The 21,708-nt window shown below is 38.4% G+C and overlaps 1 protein-coding gene across 1 annotated transcript in view; it reads right to left on the bottom strand.

Annotated features, from left to right (window-relative positions):
• The window catches only part of LIX1 (limb and CNS expressed 1), a 30,296-nt gene extending 9,359 nt beyond the window's left edge, over positions 1–20,937 (bottom strand). Inside the window, exons 1-4 of the mRNA XM_029941231.1 lie at positions 20,820–20,937; positions 19,616–19,779; positions 3,226–3,366; positions 866–961 (exon numbers count right to left, since the gene is read on the bottom strand). Coding sequence (XP_029797091.1) covers positions 866–961; positions 3,226–3,366; positions 19,616–19,779; positions 20,820–20,937 — 519 coding nt within the window. The remainder of the gene's footprint in view (positions 1–865; positions 962–3,225; positions 3,367–19,615; positions 19,780–20,819) is intronic.
• Positions 20,938–21,708: the final 771 nt, after the last annotated feature.

Here is a 21,708-nt window from a genome sequence, read left to right on the forward strand (position 1 = left end):
AATCACTGCTGCATTTTCATCTGCACAGCCCAATATAAGAGAACCATTGGGGGCATGAGATCAGAAGTCAGACTGTGTGGGTCTGAACCGTCCTTCTGCATTTAACTAAATATGGCACATTTCCTTCCCTGATGACATGGGGATAATAAATACTCATATGTTTATTGTGAGTGTTAAATTATGCTATTTGTTAAATGCTCAGCAAGGTAAGCACAGTGTCAGACAAAGTAAGCATCCAATAAGTGTCAGTATTATTCTTATTGTTAATGTTATTAAGTTAGTTATTACTTTGTAAATAATAGGTAGTATAGTTCTTCAGCTCTATTGTTCTTGTCAGCTGTGGTTGAAACAGAGTTACAGCTTGCTAAATGTCTTGATTTCATTAACAATGGGTGGTGGCAGATCTTGTTTAATGGAAATACCAGAAGTGAGGGGGGGCACTGTTTAATGTACACTGTGGGCAACTTCACCTATGACTTTTGAAAATTAAGAACCAAGTGGTCACAACCAGTACTTCAAAGTGTTCAATCTGGCTCAAAAAGAAATTTGTTCTGAAAAACTGGTGAATTGTTACAAGGTCTTAAAGTGGTGGCATTCCCCAGCTGTTCCTTAGGCTTAAGTCTTTTCCTTCCCTTTAAGAAAGCAAAGACTCTGCTTTGTTCGCTTGTTTGTTTTAGCCTATTGAGGTGTGGCCAAAGCTGGAGTTACCATGCTGGATTACAAGAGGGTTAAGTTAAAAGGCCCAAAACAAACCAAAACAAAAATACTAGATTATTGGAACAGGAGATGTTAATGGTAAGGGTGGCATTCTCTCAGGTTTCTGGATTGTGTAGCAAAATTAAACATGGAGCAGGAAGTCAGGTACCTGAAATTCCAGCATGGTCTTCCCCATGTTTGACTCCAACATGTAGTGGTAGGCTCCGATGCTGGTGCTGGGGTCATCCGCGTCATCCAAAGTGCCCTTGGGAGGAAAGCAGAAAAGGAAAATATCATGGATTGTCCCTCCTCTTCTTTTGGTGTTCACAAATTAGTGTCGTAGCCCTACAGTGAAACTTCTGCCCTTGACCCTTCAGGTGTCTTTAGTTGATTTGGGATAAAATTCTTAATCTCACTGTGACTCTGAGTAAGAGGAGGATTTTGTCATCAATTTGAACCTAACTTTTGATTACAATATTAACTAATTATATACTTTCTAAAAGAATAATTTTCCCAAAGTAGAAATTTCTGTATCTTTGTGCAAGGTCTTTGCTGTTGATGTTGGTAACGTCTGAGTAGTTGCCCTCGGATGCTGAATTTGTCTGTTATTTGAAACATTGAAATGCTGACCTTGTTCTGATTTGATGGCAACCAGGCAAGGTTATATAACAGAGGGAAAGAATTCTCTGGTTGTATGAACCATTCATATTTTACTGCCATGATACTTAATGGGAGTTTTTATAATCTGGTGCTGTTTGACCTGGAGACATGGATCTTGGTATATATTTTTTTTCACTTCTGGACTGCTTAATATTTAGGAAACAAGGTGGGTGGGTGATGAGTAGAAATGAAATTTCCCTTCAATTTGGTTAGAGGTAGTGACAGTAAAAAAAACTAACACAGAAAAAAACCTAATTGGGGCATACCCTTCAGTATCCAGGGCCTTGGATTTCTGGGAAAGTGGGCAATGCCTTTGTGAGACTGAACAAACAACTGCCAGCATCAGATAGCAGCAAATTTATAGCTTTTGAATGCAATAACATTAACATGCTGCTGCTGAAATATTTATGTTGGCTTTTTAAATATCCCAGAGGAAATCCATCCAGAGCCTGCAAACCTTACATATTCTCTTTCCTGAGAAATGTCCATGAAAAAAAATGATAAATTACATTTACACTGAGGGCCCCTCCCTGCTCTTGAGTAAATTCCACACATATAAATCAGCCATCATTTTCCTAACTCTCTTCCTCAAAGGCACTTGAAATCTACAGGGCAAGAAAATAAAGGCTTCCTTTCATCCTGACAGCAGATACAGAACAGAGCTCCCTGATGTCTCTCTCCCTGCCAGGCCAACCACTCTCTGTCCCTTGCCCCTTCTCTTTTCTCTCGGGGGTGACAAGAGCATTGACAAGGGGAAAAGGAACAAAAGGGTCACTGCTCCTGTGATAATGTGTCATTCATTTTCAGCAGCTTCTCCAAAATGACAGAACCTTTATAATCAGATTAAGTAATCAGAGAATGTAAATCTCAGATGGGGTTTATCCATGGTAATGGCAAAATCAGGAGGTGGCTAATTCCCTCAGTAATGCCAAGTTCCTGTCTTTGGAGAACACACGGAGACACCTGCCACAGTAGGAAACTAAGACTCTGTCCATTGTTTGTGGGAAACAAGTATCAGAAGCTCCAAATAATTCAGGGGGCAAAACATCTACTCCTGGATTGCTGAGAAAATATTCTACCTAAATTTTTAAGACAGAGTTTTTGTTCCTAAGTCATTTTTCATTGATTACATACATTCTAGAAATTTTCTCTGTAAAAAATGTTCCACTCTCTGAAAGAAGTAATTCCTTTTAAGCATGATAATTTTAAGAGCTAACAAATATTGGGCACATGGCTTTTCCATATCTAAGCAGTCAATCTTTGCTTAAAAATACAGATTGCCAGATCCCTACCCAGGCTGGGGAATTGGTACTTTTAATAAGCACTTAGGATAATTTTTAATCATTAGTCAAGTTTGGAGAAAAAATGAGCTAGTTTAATCTCCAGATTAAAGCAGTATTTAGTCTCATGCATTCCCAGACCCTAAAAGAATCAATGCGTTTCAAACAGCAAACATTCAAATAAACAAATCAGGGTGGATCAAATTATCTACTTTGATTTAAAGTTTGATTAATGGTGATCCAGGGCGGCTAAAAATTTCTGTGATGTGGCATAGGAAGCCAGTTCCAATTTCTTGATTTCTAATCCATGTGATTGTGTTGTTGAAAATCAGTAAAACTTAAACTTACACAATTTTTTTTTAAGTGAACTCTGTGACCAGTGTGGGATCTGAACTCACAACTGAGCCAGCTAGGCTCTGCAAGTTCTTTTTAAAAAAAAGTTCCTGCATAAGGAACTCCCCAAGGTCTTTAAAGAAGTTCCCCAAGTTCCTGCAGAATTCTTAAGGAATTTGCTCATTTGAGTAGTTCCCAAGATGGAAATGCCTTGGTGTTTCGGTGCGGCCAGCTCTCTGCCCTGGTGGGTACTCACACTGGTGGAGGCCACTGCCTCCTGCACACTCTCCATAATGAATTCCTTAGTGATCCTTCGAGACGGCAGCTCATTGAAGAGGGAGTTGATCAGGGCCACTTTAGCTGCATCCCGTCTGGCCTCAGCCCTACTTAGGCAGCACTTAAGAAGGAAAGAGAAAAGGAGTCATTATAGGATTCAGCATTTCACCATTTTTGTCACTGCCTTAGTGGATGTCTGGACATTTCCATTCATAGACTTACTCTCTGCACCTATTCTTTCTTACCCATTGCTAATCCCCTGAAGATCATGAGATTATCTTTCTGCCCCAGAGTCTATGCAAATATCTTAGTTGGTCTTCCATTGATTTTTGTCTTATTTTAACGATCACTGAATGTCTACTCTGCACCAGAGGCTTTGCATACTGTTAATAAATAATAATAAAAGTAATAATGGCTACTACTGTGTACTTGGTGATTACATTCATTTTCAGGACCTTCCCCAAATCCTTATTTCAGACGGAGAAAAATGTAAAAAAAGAAAGAAAATGAGATATATATATTGTGTGTATATATATATCTTTTTTTGAGAGAGAGAGAGGGAGAGACAGAAAGTGTGTGAGCAGGGGAGGGGCAGAGAGCGAGAGAGACACACAGAAGCCAAAGCAGGCTCCAGGATCTGAGGTGTCGGCACAGAGGCAGACATGGGGCTCAAACCCATGGACCACGAGACCATGGCCTGGGCCGAAGTTGGACACTTAACCAACAAAGCCACCCAGGTGCCCTGGAGATATTTTTAACAGAATAATTAAGGACACAGTTTCTGGAGTTAGACTGCTTAGATTCAGATTCCAGCTATGGTACTTTTTTTTTTTTAATGTTTTATTTATTTTTGATACAGAGAGAGACAGAGCATGAGAGGGGGAGGGGCAGAGAGAAGGAGACACAGAACCGGAAGCAGGCTCCAGGCTCTGAGCTAGCTGTCAGCACAGAGCCTGACGTGGGGCTCGAACCCACGAATGTGAGATCTGACCTGAGCCGAAGTCGGAGGCCCAACCGACTGAGCCACCCAGGCGCCCCTCAGCTATGGTACTTATTTGCTGAAAGACTATAGACAAGCTAGCCCTTTCTGTGCCTCAGTTTCCTCTTCTGTCAATGGGAATAATAGTAATTCATATGTCATCAGGTTGAGGATAGGCACAATTAGTTAATATAGATAAAACCCTTTGAATACCTGGCCCATGAGACTATCCCACTCTTACTTATATGTGCTTCCATGTCCAGGATCAGAGAGCTGCTGTCAAAATCTATTGAGAAAGACAGAACGTGAGCAGAGGAGAGGCAGAGAGAGGGAAGGAGACACAGAATCTGAAGCAGGCTCCCGGCTCTGTGCTGACAGCATGTGGGGCTCACCATGAGATCCTGACTTGAGCCAAAGTTGGATGCTTAACTGACTGAGCCAACCAGGAGCCTCTGAGCATCTGTCTCTTGATTTCAGCTCAGGTTATTATCTCACAGTTTGGTTTGTGAGATGGAGTCCTGCATTCGGGCTCTATATTGACAACGTAGAGCCTGCTTAAGATTCTCCCTTTCCTTCTTTCTCTAATCCACTGCCCTCTTTCTCTTCTCTCCCTCTCTCTTTTCCTCAAAATAAATAAATTAATTTACAAAAAGAATGGTGCTAAAGTTCTAAAATATATATGAAAGTGCTTTGGGGTTTTTCTCCTTAGAGTTGAATGACAACCAAGAAGGCTTTGGGATAGCTTCAGACAGCAAAAGCCATTCAAGATTTAGCTCTTTCCTGAGGCTTAGGCTACTTGTATTTAATTAGGAGGGGAAGTGGACAGATAGGTTGATTTTGTCTTGTGGACTTGGCTGGGAATTTATGGAACATTGAGTTCTGAGTCAGCAGGTTTCACTGAAGCTTAGGTGCCACCTCTTCCAGGAAGTTTTCCCTGACCATTCCAAGGTGAAGAGGGGAGGATCACTGTTCATGAGAGGCATTCACCACACTGCCATGTAATTATCTGCCAGTGCTCTGCCCCATAACCCTAGCCTGTGAGCATCCTAAAGGCAGAATCAGTGACTAAGTCATCTTTGTGTCTCTGTACTTGAAATACAGTTTATTGAATGAATAATTAATTGAATACAGCTTAGAAAATTCAGCAAGTGTTTTTTTTAAAGTATTTAAAATGGTTTTATTTATTTTTAAGAGAGATGAGTGGGCAAGGGGCAGAAGGAGAGGGAGACCCAGAAACTGAAGCAGGCTACAGGCTCTGAGCTGTCAGCACAGAGCCCAACATGGGGCTCAAACTCACAAAACCACAAACTGTAAGTCGAAGTCAGACACTTAACCGACTGAGTCACCCAGACTCCCTGAAAATTCAATAAGTCTTTAAGGCACCTGACAAAATGCTGAAGAGACCCTCATAAAGAAGAGAATTTAAGATATGTACTTACTGTTTTAAAAATCCCATTTCAATATACCCTGTATGGTACATATAACACAGTAATATAAAAATATATTAATATGTGGATTTCAGAGGGATAATTGGCCATTAGTTCAGGCGTGTAAGATTACCATTTTGCTTGAATGTAGAATGTTTATTATTCTTTGTAAAATCAGTTTCCCACCAGAAAGCAAACAAAGTTTTTGCAAGTATTACCTGACATCTGTAGGAGTATCCCATTTTAATAGGAATTTTCATTAAAAAATCTATAATAGAGCCATTAGGGTTTTAGAGTTTAGAGAATTAGATTCAGATCTGGGCAATCTTAAGAAACTTTATATCACTTTCTATCTAAATAATAGCAATTTAAACTGTCTTTCATAGAGAGAGACCTAGTAAACACTACTTAGATAAAAGAAGCTATCTATTTTAAATAAGACCAGTTAAGTAGTAGATCAAAGGCGCCACATACATTTACAACCAAATGGCACTGCTTCTGAGATCAAAGTGCTGCTGGGCTCAGAAAACAGAGGAGCCTTTTCCCAGAAAGCATGAAAAAGGACTATGGAGACTTCACCAATATCAAGATTTTAAAGCAGACACATGTCTTTACTTATTTTATTGTTTCAATGTACAGAATCTTTGGTTAAAATGGGGAAGAAAGTATACCAATTAATAAGTACATAGAATAAAATAAATTCTGAATCATCAAAAGGCTTTTCTTGCTATTGTTCTTCCCATTTCTAAAAGACACGCACTTCAAAATGCCTATAATGTTAACCAGCCGCTTTCTTCTAAAATTTAGAGCTACAAATCCAATCCAGTAAAGGCTGCATATTTTTCCTTAGGGATATTTAAATGGGATCTCTGAAACCATAAGGGCCTGCACTTGGGCAAGAAATGTAGCCAAAAGCAATCTGCTTGGCAAATCTAAATTAGAATGTGGATTCCGCTGTAAGAATAGGCACTGTTAGAGTTACCATCAGTAGGAAATGCTGCAAGAAAATAAAATATGGTAAGTGACAGGACACATTTATTGATGTGTCCAAATTCGTCATCAAAGACATCAGTTGGGGAGTGAATGAAGTATGATGTTATTTCAAAACAACTTCCTGCTAGAATTAGACTTACCAGGTCATATGGTTTATTCTCGCTGTTTTTCAGCCAGACCCCAATCATAAATACAGATTCGTAAACCGAGCCTTATCCACTACCCATTCTTACTTGTTAATATAGAGAGACAACTTCTGTTCTTTGCACTTTGTTAAAGTGCAGAGCTGGAATATTTAATAGTTGAGATTTTACTAAAGTCAGCTGTGGATTTCTTAGGCATGTGAAGCCACATGATTTTCAAGCGTCTAGTAGACCCCACTCAAACATTTATCTTGATGCTCAGATGCCTTTCATTTGCTGGTACGTTATAAACCACTACAATCATTTCAAAGCCTCCTGGCTCTAATCTAAAATAAAAGCAAAAAATAAAAAAATAATAAAATAATAAAAGAGTCCGGCAATGCTGAAGAAACTACCGGAAGGCAGTGGTGGCCAGCCCCCAGATAGCACACTGTGATCTCTGCTCCTGGCATCCATGCCTTATGCAGTCCCCTCCCACACTATACCAGGGCTGGGCTCTGTAACCAATAGAATGTGACAGAAGTTCTATGGTATTTCCCTTTCAATATTAGGTTATAAGTGACACTGTGGTATCTGTCTTGGTAACACTTGCTTTCTCTCTTGGACAGCTTAGATAGCTCTGGGAAAAGTCCACTGCCATGCTTAAGCAGTGCTACAGAGGGATACACATGGTAGGGAACTAATGCCTCAGCCAGCAGACATCTGAGTGATACTGGAAGCTGATCCTCCAGAACGGATCAAGCCTTCAGATGACTTCAGCTCCAACTGAAAGCTTGATTATAAACCTCCAGTATGAGACAATGAATGTAAGTTTGGAGGCAATTTGTTACTCAGCCATAGATCACAATATAAAGGCATTTTTCTTTGTTCTCTTATTTTGCAGATAAGGAAACAAAAGTCATATCCCAAGGTCATAGAACTTAAAAAGTGATGAAAAAAGATTCAACCCCAGGTCTGCCTGACTTGAGAGCCCAGATTTTTAACTACTACATTATTGTGCTTGTCACAGAAATGGTCACACAGCTTGAAATAGACAGAATATATAATTCAGTTAAAATTCCATAGCACTCCTCAAATCAAAATCATTCTTTAGCCAAAGCCCCTACTTTGGTATTCTATGGGTCATTTTGACAAAAGACTTGAAGATTGTCTCCTCCCATCCCCCATGACAAATTCAACCTCATTCAGAACAAAAGGCCAAAGAGGAAGCAGTAAACTGTGGAAAGCAACTGTGCTCTTCAGTGAAGAGGGGAATGGGCTGACGGCTGACAATTATTCCATATCTGCTTCCCTTCTACTGTCCTGTGGATGTTTTCTTCTATCTGGACTATAGGAAAAAGAAAAATGGAGAGAGAGACCAGCTATGATTAGATGAGAAGAGCAAATGTCATCTCCTATAGGAAGTTTCTCATACTGGCTGGAAGTTAGCCCTTGATAAAGTATGGGGACAAGAGAATTTGTAATTTTACCACATAAGAGTGCTCAATAATTTTAAAACGTGTTTTCTAGCTCTTCACTTAAAGTCACTTAAATTAAATGTCCCCAACTCCATTAGGTAAGAAATTACCCCAAGATCAGCTCATTTTTGCCTTATATTTTGTTTTGCATGTTAGATCACCAACAGGCCACTAAGAGCCCATAAGGTACACCATGAAGATCATTGATAAACCTAGGCCAGGAGTCTGAACCCGGAGTTCAAAAAGTTTAGTTTCCATCATAAGATCACCTGGGGAAATGGTTAAACATGCATGTTCCCCGGCCCCAATCTGACCAACTTAGTCAGTTTCTTTAGATGGATTGCAGTGAGGGCTCTGCATTTTAACTTCTAGGCGATTCTGAGGCAGGCAAACCCAGGACTATTCTGGGGGGCTTCTGTCCCATTAGTGTCTCATTTCTTTTTTTTTAAATTTTTTATGTTTTTATTTTTGAGAGAGACAGAGTGTGAGTGGGGGTGGGGCAGAGAGAGAGGGAGACACAATCTGAAGCAGGCTCCAGGCTCTGAGCTGTCAGGACAGAGCTTGATGTGGGGCTTGAACACACAGACCGTGAGATCATGACCTGAGCAGAAGTCAGATGCTTAACTTGCTGAGCTACTCAGGTGTCCCTAGTGTCTCATTTCTAAATGTTGAGTGCAGACCCAGGTTTTGCATGGCCTGAAGTTCACACAATTTGGTGTGAACAACTTGTTCAAGGAAAAAAATATGAAATTACAAATTTAAAAAGTTGGCATTGTGCTTTGGAAGGATCCTAGATAGAAGCTTCACTGGCTTCGTGGTTGAAAAGGGTAAGTCTCTCCTCTATTATATGAAAACATTCTACACTTCTCTACTCCGGTCACCAACACAACTAATTCCCCCATGCAAACGAATTCTCTGTCACCAGCTGGGTGTCCTACATTTTAACATAATTCTTGAACTATCTACTTGGAGATAGCATCACATCCTACAAATTTCATGGTTCTGTCCTGCAAGACTGCTCCCACTTCAGACATCAATACGAAGTCCAGGCTGTCACCTAGATTTCTCATTAACCAACCAGTTACAGATGAGTAGTTCCCATGACTCCCTCCTCTGGTTCTATCATTTGTTAGAACAACTCCCAGAATTCAGGAAAATGGTTCATTTACTAGCTTACTGGGTTATTATGAGAGAATACAACTCAGGAGCAGCCTGAAGAAAATATGCATAGGGTACAAATGTGGGAAGGGGCTCAGAGCACCATACCTTTCCCAGGTGCAGCACCCTCCCAAAACTTCCAAATGTACACCAACCTAGAAGCTCTCCAAGTTCCATCACTTAAGATTTTGTGGAGATTTCATAACATAGGCATGAATGATTAGATCTTTGGCCATCAGTGATTAAGTCAATCTTTAACCTCTCTCCTCCCGTAGGAGGTCAAATCTTAGGTCTGAAACTTTCAACCTTCCATCATTTGGTTGGTTCCTTTGGCAACCAGCCACCATCATTAGGGGCTTTTCAGAAATCACCTCATTAACATAAACTCAGGTGTGGTAGAAAGGGTTTTCTTATGAATAATAAAAGATACCTATTCATTCTTACCACTTAAGAAATTCTAAGTGTTTTAGTAGCTTTGTGTCAGGGACAAGGATAAAGACCAAATATGTATTTCTTACTATAAGTCACAATATCACAATAGTAAGTCCATCCTTGCTGACATCAAAATGTTAATTTCTCACTAGTGAGATTGCTTCTACCAAAGAATCAAGGTATGCAGTGTTCAGGTTGAAAAAAGTTCTTTATGACAGTTCTAAAATTAGGCTCTTAGGAAGTATATAAGCAGTACTGATTTAAGTAAGTGAGGACTCCATTTTCTTTTTCTGCTCAGCAGTTTTTATTCCTTCCATGATAATTTCCCAAAGTGTGGCACTGTACAATGGCAAATTAATCAACCAAGATTAATTTGTGAGCCACTAAGTTGTCCTAAAATAAAATAGTGACTTATCAACTTTTTAGGATGTAGAGAAGTTTTTAAATTAAGTGAAATAAAATTTTGTCAGTCATGTACATGTTTTTAAAATAGAAATGCCTGGGGCACCTGGATGGCTCAGTAGGTTAAGTGTCTGACTTCGGCACAGGTCATGGTCTTGTGGCTGCTGAGTTGGAGCCCCTCATCGGCTCTGTACTGACACCTGGGAGCCTGGAGCTTGTTTCTGATTATGTGTCTCCCTCTCTTTCTGCCCCTCCCTCAACCCCCCCCAACTCTGTCTCACTCTCAAAAATAAACAAACATTAAAAAAAATTTAAAAAATAGAAATGTCTGATAAGAAATTAGTTTTATTGTTAATTATTTATTAAATACTTTAAAACTAGGGGCACCTGAGTGGCTCAGTTGGTTAAGCCTCTGACTTTGGCTCAGGTCAAATCTCAGGTTTGTGGGTTTGAGCCCCACGTCAGACTCTGTGCTGAGCTAGCTCAGAACCCGGAGCCTGTTTCAGATTCTGTGTCTCCCTCTCTCTCTGCCCCTCCCCCTCTCATGCTCTGTCTCTCTCTGTGTCAAAAATAAATAAAAAAAAATTAAAAAAAATAAAACTATTGATAAATGTGTTACTGTTCATAGAAACCTAGATAGGCTGGCACAATTTACACTTTGAACAGTTACTTTCCTGAGAGCCTTCATTTGATTAATAATTTTCCCTATGCTTCATATTAGAAAGTAGGCAGAATACATGTGTTGAATAGCTGTTTCTGGACCTCAAGATTTTAGTGTACATACAGGTCAACTACAGTGTTTTCTATAACAAAGCATGTGGGAAGACATCAATATAAGTAACTTTTCTCCATCTTAAACATCTGACTTTTTAGGATTTTTCATATTTGTGTTTCATTTATTTATTTACTTATTTAATTTTCTTGTGGCTTCAGGTTTTGTTTTGTTTGAGAGAGAGAGAGCACGAGCAGGAGAGGGCAGGAAGAGGGAGGGGATTGAGGATCTGATGCAGGCTCTGCAAAGACAGTAGAGAGCCTGACACGGGGCCGAATTCATAAACCCTGAGATCATGACCTGAGCCAAGAAGGCAGAGGCTTAACCAACTGAGCCACCCAGGCGCCCCTTTCATATATATATTTTAAAGGCATTTGTATTTGAAAGACATCAAAGAAAAAAAAGTTTGTAGATCCAAAATGTACAAAACCAAGTTAGGCACACTTTACTCAGTCCCTAGTGAAAATAGTCTATTAAGGTATAAGGTTTTTGAGTAAGAACAATTAATAGCAAATGTGGATTGAATCTACATATGAATTCAAACCTGAAAATGTTGTGCCCCTGGAGTCAAGGGCAGGTCAGTGTTATTTAGGTGGCATTCCCTGAATAGCACATTTACCCAAGGGATCTCCTGAGCTGGGACTTTGCAGGTGGCAAAATCAAATAAACGGACTCCGTGAGAGGCGAGAATTCTTGCCCAAATCATTTAGGCTGTCATGTCTGTCATTCAGGTGGTTGAGAACGTTTTGCTTTTGGGAATCAGAGTTCAAGTCTCAGCAAACTACTTGCAGAAGTTGTGTGTATGGCCTGCCAGCTCTGGTCAGTGTCACCAACACCTCTGTTTCATCCTGACAGCAAGGCATCAGCACAAGGAATGCCGCAAGCCAGGCCCTGCTGCTAATTGTCCCCTTTTCAGTTCTTTATGACCTTGACTGCCCTGGTCTAAGCATGAACATTTGCATGTGTTCCAATTTATCTAATTGTGGATATATTCGTATTTTTTTCTCCTTCCAGATGGTGATGTGAAAAAGGGCAACCGTTGAAACTCAGTCACCCAAGTTAATATTGTGCCTCGTTCTCTGCAGGTCAGGCTGGCTGCAAAAATGTTGGGAACAATTTGGAGCTCTGTGTGTGCTGGGAATGGGGGTCTTTGCTAGATATGGGGGAGGGGAGTGGTCTGGGAGTCCAATTTTCAGAGAAAACTCACCAGTTCCTGTCAACTGAAAGAAACGTTTCATGCACATGGTGGGTCAGAATGTTATTTTTATAATATAAACCACCTGGCCTCCTCCTCGTTTACCTCTGCCACAAATGCTATTCTACACATATACCTAGACCAAGCTCCCTGGTAACTATTAGAAAACCATGTTGTGTTTTGCTCCTTGAGGTTTTTCTTTACCCTTTTTTCTTTTCTTCCTTTGCTTTTTTCAAGTTAAGGTGAAGACAAGATGAATTGATCGGGGCTTAAAGTTTTGGTTTATTTTTATAGTTGCTTTGATGTAAAAGGACTTGGCTCTGATTGCACTGAGAGGGATGGAAGGGGGTCAGGGAAAGATGGAGTCAGCTTTTCTTCCTCACTCAGCAACTCAGGAGACAGTATCTTCCTAAAGCTCATTCAACTAAGGGCTTGGAGACTCCTGCAAAGATAGTCCCAAGTCTTTATTTACTGTGGATTTTCTTCCCAAGCATTCCTTTCACTGCACTCTGTTGTTCTATTTGGAGACCAAGCATCTCTATCCACTTTGCTCACTAAAAAAAGACATAGTTTAAAGTTAGGGAACAAGGCTGGGGAATAAATATAGCAACTCATTAAAACAATATGCACTCCCAGTTTCATGGGCAAGTCATTAAAGCCTTGACATATGACTTTCAAATGGGAAGGGGCTATTACTAACCTTCCTATCTTTGGGTCTCATTAATTGAAACACAGGATGATTTCCTGTGGAGATTTCTACCAGGAAATGCCTCCTTTAGAAGTTAAGTTACATTGCTTAGTGTGTTGTGCATTTGAGTCAAGGTGTACAAGTCTGGAGACAGAGAAGAGGTCCTGGATGATTTCAAATAGAAATACTTTGCATTAAAACAGTTTTAGTATAGGGCAAGAGTCTCAATTTTATGGCAGGAACTAAATCTCTATTTGGGACACAGAATGTTAAGGCTAGGACTTATTTAATAATCAGTGAAAAGAGCATTACCATTCCATTTAGCCAAGTCTATGAATTAATAAAATTGTCTCTTAGTCCATGTCTTCTGGTAAAAACGTAATTCCATAAACTTAGGTTATTGTGATTTAAATATACTTTTAATTCCATAGACTTTGAGAAGAATCATTTAATGCATGAAAGTGTAAAACATGTGCTTTCTATCTGATAACAGAGGGAAAGTAACTAAAACACAATAAAACCAAACAGTCCTCTCCTTCTTTTAGGCCATATATATCTTGGAAAAGTAATTTTTCTAGGTATCTTCATAGGCAAAGGTTTTGGTTGAAAACTAAGGCATAAAAGTGAAAGGCCTTTTAGAGACAGAGCTTTGATAGGAGCTCATCTGCTCTGCGTGTTCCTCTCACGTCTCCCAACCATGCAGCCATGTTATGTAACACCAAACATTTGTTGAAAAAAAATCAGTCAACAACTTGCCTCTGGAAACATGAAATGTCTCAGCTCCATGGGGTGCCTGGCAATACACAAACAGCCTAAATACCTAAACCATGTTTAATACCTGTATTTATTCTCTGTGAAGAAATTTTAACAACACAAAATGTTTACATCAAGAAGATATGATACCCAAATGACTTTAGTGTCCTGCATTTCAAACAAACTGAGCTATCACATGAACATTTTAGCCAGGTGATACATTTTTTATTCAATCCCAACTTATGCACATAAATAATCTCATAGTATAGTACTACATTCAAAGGAATTTTTGGTTTTTATTCCAAATAAGAATGAAGTCTTTAATCCAAATCACTTCTAGCAGACTATCTGGAAGCCCATGTCAATGATTGGAAAATAAAACTTGAATCAAACCTTTTAATCAAAATAGAAAATAAGATAAAACACTCAAATGAGTTCTCCTTTTGTGTTTGAAAACAAAAACAGCTGCCGAAGCAGTGAGTGGCTTTCCTTCTGAGTTCATCAAAAGGGGAGCCAGGCGTTGATCTGATGGCCTCTGTGTTGCTCTTATTGTAAAAAATGGAAATTACTGCAAGTTTTCATGGTCATGATACATGACTAGGGAAGGATTAACTGCCTAGACGAAAACGGCAAAAAGAAAATATGTCCAAAATGCATGAATTCCTACCTAATGCTTGTAATATTAGAGGACAGTTTCTTTTATAAAAGATACAATAAGAACTAATGTGTTTCAATATAACTTTCTAAAAGAAAATTAATTTAATATCAATAGATCCTTTTATTCATTGTTTTGAAATTCAAAAATGAATCATATTTTCAGTTCTCTTTTTATAATACTGTAGTAATTTAGGAAGGCACAGTTTAAACAAGATTATGGCTGCTGTCTTTCCCTCCAGCTCTGTTTTTTTGTGGCTTGTGGTGTCAAGACTAACTGAAAATTCTTTAATTAGTCTTCTTGGACACAAGCCTCCCATTTACTTCAGTGGGAGGTTTCTTTGCATAAAACCAGTGGTTTGTGTCCATCAGAGCCTTTTGACTGCTTTCCTTTGATTAATCAGAAAACTAAAGCTAAGTCTGAATACCATTTTTCTAAAGAATGAATGGGCATAATCTCTTACAGCTTTCATGAAACCAGAAGGATTAATCCTTCAATCCAGTCCCATACTCCACTTCAAGTATTTTCAATTACTTGGCACCACTGGAGGTGACGTCCATGGCTCAGTAAGAAGGCTACTGCTGGCATAATGGTTTCTCCATGTCTCAGCACAAGGTCTTGGCATTACTAATCCATCATGAAATGATTTGCAGTGCACAAGGGTGACATTTGATTACGTGAAAAGCATTGCAGGAATGAGCATGTAGGCTCTTACTGACCAACTGCTGGCAAAAACATGATGAAATGTTATATAGTGAAAATAACATTTAAGATAGTTTCTGAAGCTACAAAGAAAAGGGTGAGGACATTGCTTTAGGAGAAATTTTCTTTCTTTTTTCTACTTTTTGGTTTTCCTTTCTCAAATCATATTTTGGAGGGCCAAATGGGTTAAGGGGCCAGATTTGTCAGCCAATCACCCAAACACATTTTCAAAACATTTGATTCAGGAAATTCTGCATCTTTTAAAGCAACAATGTTAACAATCCTCCTGAGAACCTTAAAATATAATGATTTAAACATAAGGTAAAGGAGACCCTGAAATGATTAGAGAAATCACCAAGAGGCCTCACTGTTGAAGAGTTCAGTTTCTTCATTTTGTCTTTTATTTTTAAAAGACCACAAGGAGGATGTTGAATATACTATCTAAGAGAAGTCTTATCGTTTTGAGAAGAAATTTATGAGATGATTGGAAGATTCATAATTCTCAAACAAAACAATTTCAATTCTTGAAAGCAAAAACAAAAACAAGAAAATTTGAATTTCTTATTCATATGCTCCTGACCCATTCACTGATCTGTCATATACATTATATTCTAGATAGGTTATAATGAATGCACTTACTATGTAAGAACAAACAAAATGAACGCCTGGGCGAGCGGATGGCCAAATCTTGCTTATTTGTGAGCATGGGTATAGGGTGGAAGGAAAGTTATCACGTAAGTTAAAGTCAGAGAGACTTAGATTTTTTTACATCAATATTTTTAAATTAAACCGCAGATATGAACATAATAATATTGCCTGATTTTAATGTTCCTGTCTTTTCTTTGCCAGCCCACCATCTCATAGTTAGGGAAACTACCTTAGTTGACATATTGTATTGCATATAATAATATATATATACTACTTTATATATCAATCAATAGTGATCATATACAATAATGGACAAATATAAACTTCAGTGATTTTTTTAAGTTTATTTCTTTTTGAGACAGAGAGTGTGAGAAGGGGAGGGGCAGAGAGAGAGGGAGGTGGGGGGAAAGTCCAAGCAAGCAGACTCCACACCAGTGCAGAGCCCAGTGTATGGTTCGAACTCACAAACCCTGAGATCATGACTTGAGCCGAAATCAAGAGTTCAATGCTTAACTGACTGAGCCACCTGGCGCCCCTAAACTTCAGTGATTCTTGAGATTTGTTATTTATTCATTTAGCTATTCCTTCAACAAAATTTATTAGGCACTTACTATATGCAACGCACAGTGCTTGGAGTCATAGGGATAGAAGGATACAGACCCTGTCCCTGAGGCATTTACATTTTATTATAGAGACAGACTATGCACACAAGTAGTAGCTAGAAGAGGTCAAGGCATAATAAATGAGGAACAGGTAGGCTGAAGCACTGAGTGTCAGAAGAGGAACTCAGGGAGATAAAGTTGAAAGGGCCAGTTGGAGCCAGTTGTAGAGCCTTTATTTCCAGTCTAAGCAATTTAGACTTTAATAAGAAAGAAATAGCCACTGAAAACCTTTTTTAAAATTTAATTTTTAAATAATTTTAGACTTATAGAATTTCAAAGATAATACAGAAACTTCCCAAAAGGTAGTCAATATCATCTAAGTTTTTCTAATATCATCTAAGTTTTCTTGTTTTTCAATATAATTGTTTATGTTATATTCTTATATTGCACTCCTATGATTGCATTCCTTTTATCATGCTTAGTGTAGTATATGCTTTGTATTTTTTCATACTAAGAAATGGCAAAGATTTTTTTATTTATCTCTTCAGAAGAATAGTTTGGTTTTGTTGAACAGGTTTGCCAGTTTTTGCCCTATTACATCAGTTCCTCCAAAGCTGTCTTACATAGAAATTCAATCTATATTAAAATAAAACCAAAAACTAAAACCCAAACCAGTGAGATCAATTATAAATTTAGTGTAAAAAATGTTCTTGATCCATCTTTTAAGCAGAATATTTTCCCTAAGTCCCATGGAGCTCTGTGATTCTTTCATTATGATCCTGTTTCGACTTTGGTAGGCACTTTCAATATGAAAATTTGTGATTTCTTTAACTCAAAGAAAATTGTTTCTGTTATTTATTTCTTCCCCACTATTTCCATTGTCACTTTCTAGAACTCTTATCAGATTAATGTTTACCTCCAGGATTTATTCCTATGTCTCCCATATTAATTTTTTTATTATCGGTATGTCTTTTTGCTCTATGTTCTAGAACATTTACTTTACTAATAATTTTTTTTATTTTGTCATCCTTCACTAATTTGTCTGTGACCTATGTCCACTCATCTATTTACTCCTCTTTTATTTATTTATTTTTATTATTCTAATTTGGCAACCATATTTTTAAATTTCTTATTCCCTGCTTGCTCCTTGTTTCAGAACTGTTTTAAAGATAAATATCCTTCCACAATTTTCTGAGGATATTCACTGGAATCCTCTCTTACGTCATCTTGAATTCTTTATATTCTTACGTTTGTTTGACTTGGCCTTTCTCTTTGTTTTTGGTTTTCCTCAAATGTTTGGTGGTCTTTGGACCACTGACATTCATAGACAAAGATAGTCATTCAGGTGGCTGGCAAGACCTTGCTTTGTGGCTGAGTAGGTCTGTTTGCCTAGAAGGTCTCCCCTGAATGTGAAGTCTGATGGAAGCTCTATATGAGTAGGCAGATTTTACCCTAGAACCCTCGATAAGGGACCTGCAGGTTCATTTGTATTAGGGAATCCCTTCCTCAGTTGCTGCCTTTCTTCCCCTTCCCCTGCCCCTCATCCTTGTTTAAGTGTCTGTAGTTATATTAAGCTCTGTTTTGAGGCTTTTAGACCCACCTTCAAATCATCCTCATCAGGCAAATCACTGTCATTAGTCCCATGTCAAACAGAGGCCCACTGCTGATCAATGTTCAGGGTAGGAGAAAGCAAGACCTCTGTGGCTGGCTGGGCCAGAAGTTTTGAAAACAGTCTTTAAGTAGCCTTAAATTTACTCCCATGCTACTGTCAGAATAGTCTTTCTGAAACTTATTTTAATGTATCAGTCTCCTACTTGAAATCCTTCAGGGGTTCTGATTTTATACAGAATAAAACCTGTTCTCCTTTGCAAAGTAGGAAGAACCTTTATGGTTTGATATGAGTGCTTATTCCATCATCTCCTACCATCTCCCTGCCACAGAGACACTTAGGCTTCCCAAAGTCTGAAAGGGCTTGCAGTTTTCTCTTCCTCCAGGCCTTTCACATACTATTCCCTCTGCTAGGAATGGCATGTCCCCTGTATTGACTGGCAAAGACATCCTCACCAGCATATCTCAGTTTGTGATTGCATTTCCCATGAATCCTTTGACTTACTCTACTCAGACATAGGTTTATAGATCTATTTATTAAGCAATATTCTCCCCTCACTCCACAAAGGTTTGAAATGATATGCAATAGATACATAGTAGGAGGAAAAAATAAATGAGTAAGGCATACTAGGTTCAAAGGGAGAGTAAAGGTAGAAATATAAATATAATAATATCTAGTATGTTAGTCCTTCATTACATAACATTAAGTTTTGTAGACTCACAGTACAAAGAGGTACACTGTAAATTTGCCTCTGGAGTTCCTCGTTGTCAAACCTAAAAGGGAAACTTGAATGCTTGCTGAGCATATAGTCCATAAACTATAACTAAAGGATTTTTGCCAGTTATGGAATATTGAGAGACAGTTTCTGCACTAAAAGAGTACTTATAAAGATGACTGGTAAACTGAGAAGTTTCTTCTTTATGCTTTCATTGACCCTCATACATAACTCTACTTCATCACTATAATTTTTTGCACACTGATTTCTTCAAGGTATGGACTATATCCTCATTACTTGGCCTAACACCAGAAGTTGATGGTTAATATAGGCAATGTTTTTGTGTGGGTTGGTATACAACTAGAAATGCATCATCATTTACACTAATCATAAACAAAATAAAGATTTAACCAACTGGAAGAGCCTTTATAATAATTACCAAAAACTACTTAGAATACCTAGTATGCACATATAAATATATTGCATATATATCTGACATGACTCCCAACTAACACCATGGATATTATTCCCCATTTCAAAATCAGTGAAATCAAGAAGTTAAAGTAGGTTTCCCAAGGATATGCAGGCATTCAGAGGCCGAACTTGGGCTTAGCACTGGTGCCTAAACTCAAACCTGTGGGTCTCAACCTTTGCTGTTGGTTCATGCTTTGGTGTGTAGTAGGTTGATTAGCATTTGAATACACATTGATGGGAAGATTCTGATGCAAGGACTTTGCAGAAGTTTCCTTATTCTTTATGGTTTATTCCAAAATATTTTGAGGGAAAAGGCAACTATCAGCCAAATAAAATGCTATGAAATTAATTTTCCACAAAGAAATATCAGGGGACACCATAACATAAAACACTAACATTTAAAAAAATTGGAACACTTGACCAGTGTTCTTGTATATATAATGGAATGCAACACAACTTATTTTTCACTACAACCAAGAAAGCTTATAATGTTACCATTTTATAAAACAACTTACTCTCTTTTAACTCATTTAACTTTTACTGACCAACTTATGGTTGTTCCTTACCTGAAAGTTGCCAAAACAGCTTCCCCCTGGGAGGGTCACATAACTCACAAAGGGCGGTCCTGGAGATGGCAGTGACTCATAGACCACCATACCTTCACTTGGGAATGCAGCCTTCTGCTGCTGCTTGCTTTCCCAAAATTCCTGTAACATTGACACTACATTCACTGAAAAACACAAAAAAACATAATCAGTTTTTAAGGATGGATGTACTCTGGCAAAAACAAAATTTTATTTGCAGGCTGGCTTGTGTAACATGTCATTTCCAATTTAAGCAGAACCGTATATACATATATGAGTGGGAGGGAGCACTTTCCTATTTAATGCAAATGTGTTTATTTCTTCATGCATATGGCTCAAGCGGTTTGGTACCCTAATTCTAATAATGTTGCAGTATATTAAATTTACTTTATAAGTTAATTTTTAATATCAAATTACCAAAAGTCATTCTTTGAAAATTTGCCTCAATAAACTTTGTTTAGAGCTATGGTATTCCAGGGTCCATGCTCCCATTTCTCATAGATTCTTAAACCTACAAAGTGAAAGCCAAATTTGGAAGTAAAGATATAAACAATGCAATTTTCATTGGGACCCACCTATCATAAGATTTAAGAAGAGAAGGGCAGAAAGAAGAAGACTCTTTCATACTCCTCTCCATCCCAATCGGAAAGAGAATGAAAGGCAATTGTGTAATAAGCAGGAGACTGGAAAAAGCCGTAAATAAAAACTAATAACATGGAGACCTTGCTAAGGACTATGTCTGTTAGATGACTTCAGAAAACATAGTAATCGCTATAGCCATGTGTTTTAGATTAAATGACCTGTGATAGCCTGCAGAAGTTTCAGATCAAATTTGGTTGGTTTGTTTATCCTGTACTGCAAATTGAATTGTGGAAATTAACAAGGATAATAGAATTGTAGCGTCAAAAGAGACCTTACAGGTCATGCAGGCAAAGCTCTGCCTAATGTAGGAATGTTTTACACAACATTACTGACAGCTGCCTATCTGGTTTGTGCCTTAGCATAGGGAAGGAGCTGGCACTTGGCACACCTTGAGGCAGCCCGTTTCAATTCCTAATAGTTCTGTGAAAAGATCCTTTTTGGGAGTAAGCTGAAATCTGCTTTCCTGTAAGGTTCATGCAACTTTTACTGACCAACTTATGGTCATTTCTCATTTCTGGGGTCTTATAGAAGTTTATTCCCTTACCCACATGAAAGTCCACCACATGCACAAAGGCAATAGAGGACATCTGTTGTTTTTGACTGCCTGGCATTTGCTTCTCCTCTTTGTGAGAGAACACAAAGGTTTTCTTTAACAGACACATGGACCAATGGAATAGACTAGAGAGCCCAGAATTGGACCCACAAGTGTATGGACAATTAATCATTGACAAAACAGGAAAGAGTATCCAATGGAAAAAAAGACAGCCCCTTCTACAGGTGGTGTTGGGAGAGCTGGACAGCAACATGTAGAAGAGTGAAATTAGACCACTTTCTTACACTATTCACAAAAATAAACTCAAAATGGATAAAGGACCTGTATGTGAGACAGGAAACTATAAAAACCCTAGAGAAAGCAGGAAACAGCCTCCTTAACCTCAATTACAGCAATATCCTATTCGACACATCCCCAAAGGCAAGGGAATCAAGAACAAAAATGAACTATTGGGACCTCATCAAGATAAAAAGTTTCTGCACTGCAAAGGAAACAATAAAAAAAAACACAACATAAAACTAATAGGCAACCAATAGAATGGGAAAAGATAGTGGCAAATGGCATATCAGATAAAGGGCTATTATCCAAAATCTACAAGGAACTCACTAAACTCCATACCCAAAAAATGAATAATCCAGTGAAGAAATGGGCAAAAGATCTGAACAGACATTTCTCCAAAGAGGACATCCAGATGGCCAACAGGCACATGAAACGATGCTCAACATCACTCATCATCAGGGAAATATAAATCAAAACCACTCTGAGATACTACCTCATGCCAGTCAGAGTGGCTAAAATGAACAAATCAAGAGACTATAGATGCTGGCAAGGGTGTGGAGAGATGGGCACCCTCCTACACTGTTGGTGGGAATGTAAACTA

Source organism: Suricata suricatta, chromosome 6 (genome assembly GCF_006229205.1).
Source record: "Suricata suricatta isolate VVHF042 chromosome 6, meerkat_22Aug2017_6uvM2_HiC, whole genome shotgun sequence".
In the NCBI taxonomy this organism is placed as follows: domain Eukaryota; kingdom Metazoa; phylum Chordata; class Mammalia; order Carnivora; family Herpestidae; genus Suricata; species Suricata suricatta.